We start from the raw sequence: 2784 nt of genomic DNA on the forward strand, positions 1-2784 counted from the left end.
GCCCAAATCATTGGTAAAAATCGAATGGCATGAATCAATCGATATGTTTAGGTCCTCAGCAACTTCTCTAACGGTGATTCGACGATTGGCCAATACTATTTTCTTCACTTCATCAATGTTTTCGTCTGTTTTCGTTGTTGACGTGTTCGGGCCTCCGGCACGCTCTTCGTCGTTCACATCTTCTCGGCCCTCTGAGAACATTTTGTACCACCGATAAACTGCTTCGGTCCAAGGTAGCTTCACCATATGCCACAGTCAACATTCGGAATGCGTCCGCGCACTTCATTTTGTTTTTCACACAAAATTTGATACAGATTCTTTGATCCATTTTTTGGAATAGACAAAAATCGAAGACGAGCCAAAACACGTGCAAGCAAAGCAGCTGTCAAAAATTAACTGAACATTCAAAAACTTGTCGGCATAAGTGAGAGACATGAGTACCAACATAACGCCACAAAAAAATCGAAAATCGAATATACGTAACCCGCAGAAATTCAAAATTTGCGATACTTTTTGAACAGATCTCGTATAACATTACAAAAAAACATGGCAAACCGAACCGAGCTTCTCTGTGTCTGTATTTAAATTTATTTTTAAAATTTATACCATTATTTTGTCGCTTGATATTTATCATCTCAAAAATTAACCGCGCTTGTAGTAATTGCGTTCAACATCCAGAATTTTTATATGTTCACGATTCAAAGTGTGACTATGATGCATGGTCAGTAATAACCGATCGAATAGAAGTATTTCTCTTGATTTAATTCTTGTATTCCGTAATTCTGGACGTTTTTAATTGTCTGTCCAACATACGTTTCATCGCAATCATCGCTGGAAATTTTGTATAAGGTAAGGTTTTATACCGGACCCTGTGCTCCTATTAAGCTTTGCAAATTTTTCTAATTTTTTACTGAATCCAAAATAAAAAATTAGTGGTCATATTCTTAAGGGAAAACATTTCTAAACGTTAATAAAAAATATAAAACATTTTAAGTATTTCTATAAGTGCAGTAAAGATTTTTTTTAAAAGTGGCATTTCGTGCATGCACTGCAATAGGATACATGTGTACCCAATATGATCGTGTATGTTCGTATATGTTCTCTCTTTTTTATAATAAAATGTTAAAAATACAGAAAATAAAGTGAGATAACATTATTTTTATAAGTTTATAAATTTACTGCACTTATTTTGCTACATACAAGAAAAAAATTTACTGCACTTATTTTGCTACATACAAGAAAAAAATTTATTTTTCTCAGATATCTTGTCGAATAAAAAACATAATCAAATATTTTACTTTTTATTTTCTTTCTAGAAAGTTTTAAATTGAAAATTATAACTGAAGTTATCAAATCTGAGATTATGTTACAGTTAGTCGACGTTCGCTGGAAAGTAGACTCAATAGCTAACACTGGCCATACTTATTTGTTCTACCATACAAAGAGTTACACTGTGTTACTTTTCTTTGATTATAAATAAAACTTTGTGACAAAAACAGAAACTAAATATAATGTTGTAAAATATGAATGCACCTATAATAACGTAAACTACAGAATTTTATAACCATGTTTTGGTAATGATACAAAGCAATTACATGCCTACAAAATTTATCGCCACCACGACATTTTTATTTTCTTGTATTGACACAAACAAAATGAATTACATGATTAATTAAATAGCAATCGAGTCACACAAATCATTTGCACGCCCTACTATTGCTATTTATTAAATTTTTGGTGTATACTTACAAACAGTCAGTTGGCCATTTTGCGTATAAGCTTATATTGAGTTCAATTACCTTATTACATTTTTCCGGGAAGGAGAGAATCTTTATAGACTTTTATAAAACTTACATTATTTGTTATAACTAAAATGATAACTTGACGCCTGAATTTTTCACGTTTTAAAATTTCTTGAAAATTAACTCAACATACAGGATCGTAAACTATGAGATTTTCTTTTTTGATTTGCTTAACAAAACATTAAAAGTTTGATTTAATGTGTTTTTTTATTGAAAAGAATCTTAATTTTCCCGCGTGTTGTCTTAAATATAAACGGGAAAGGATAGTCATTCTCCAATAAAATTCTCACTACCGATTCAACAATACCGATTTTTATTGTGAATTTAAAAAAAAAACTTTGTCTACTAAACCGAGAATGTTGCCTTTCTTTTGTGAAAGAGGATGTTGAGACCAAAAATTGAGATATCTCCCGGAGAACGTTGGCTTATGATATAAGTCAAATTTAATAAAATTTCTTTCTTTAATAATAGTAGTGTCGACGAAATTATTTCTACTGCCATTTTCCAAGATGAACTGGATTCTAGGATGGAAAGAATAGAATCTTTTAATTCACACATGGATAGCGGCAAATGACCGACTTTTTATAATATTGATCAATAAAGTAGATAATACCTTGTTTATGTTATAACGTTTTGCATGAGTTAAATGCTTTTTTTACTAAAAAGAACATTAGCGCTGAAGAAGGCTAGAAAGTAGCCGAAACGTTTTTTATATATTTTTTGTTATTAATTAATTACATTAAATATTTATTTGAGCACCGATAACAGCGCCGATAATAATACGCACTTCCTATTTATCCTTCACGTTGGTTTATCATCAAGCATCGTATTTGCAATAATAATTTGAATAACGTTAGCACATTTAAATATTTATGTTATATTAATTATTCATTTGCAATATGCAAATGATTCGACAAATATTTTTCAATGTTTATTCAACATTTATATTTAATATTTATGTTAATTATTTAGATTAATACTT

At 30.2% G+C, this 2784-nt stretch overlaps 1 protein-coding gene across 1 annotated transcript in view; it reads right to left on the bottom strand.

Moving 5' to 3' along the window:
* LOC105457006 (putative uncharacterized protein FLJ37770) overlaps positions 1–269 on the bottom strand; it is a 1358-nt gene extending 1089 nt beyond the window's left edge. The window contains exon 1 of the mRNA XM_011701406.1: positions 3–269. Within this exon, the coding sequence (XP_011699708.1) occupies positions 3–246 (244 nt within the window). The 5' untranslated portion in view covers positions 247–269. The remainder of the gene's footprint in view (positions 1–2) is intronic.
* Positions 270–2784: the final 2515 nt, after the last annotated feature.

This window comes from Wasmannia auropunctata, unplaced genomic scaffold, assembly GCF_000956235.1.
Source record: "Wasmannia auropunctata unplaced genomic scaffold, wasmannia.A_1.0 LD336106.1, whole genome shotgun sequence".
In the NCBI taxonomy this organism is placed as follows: domain Eukaryota; kingdom Metazoa; phylum Arthropoda; class Insecta; order Hymenoptera; family Formicidae; genus Wasmannia; species Wasmannia auropunctata.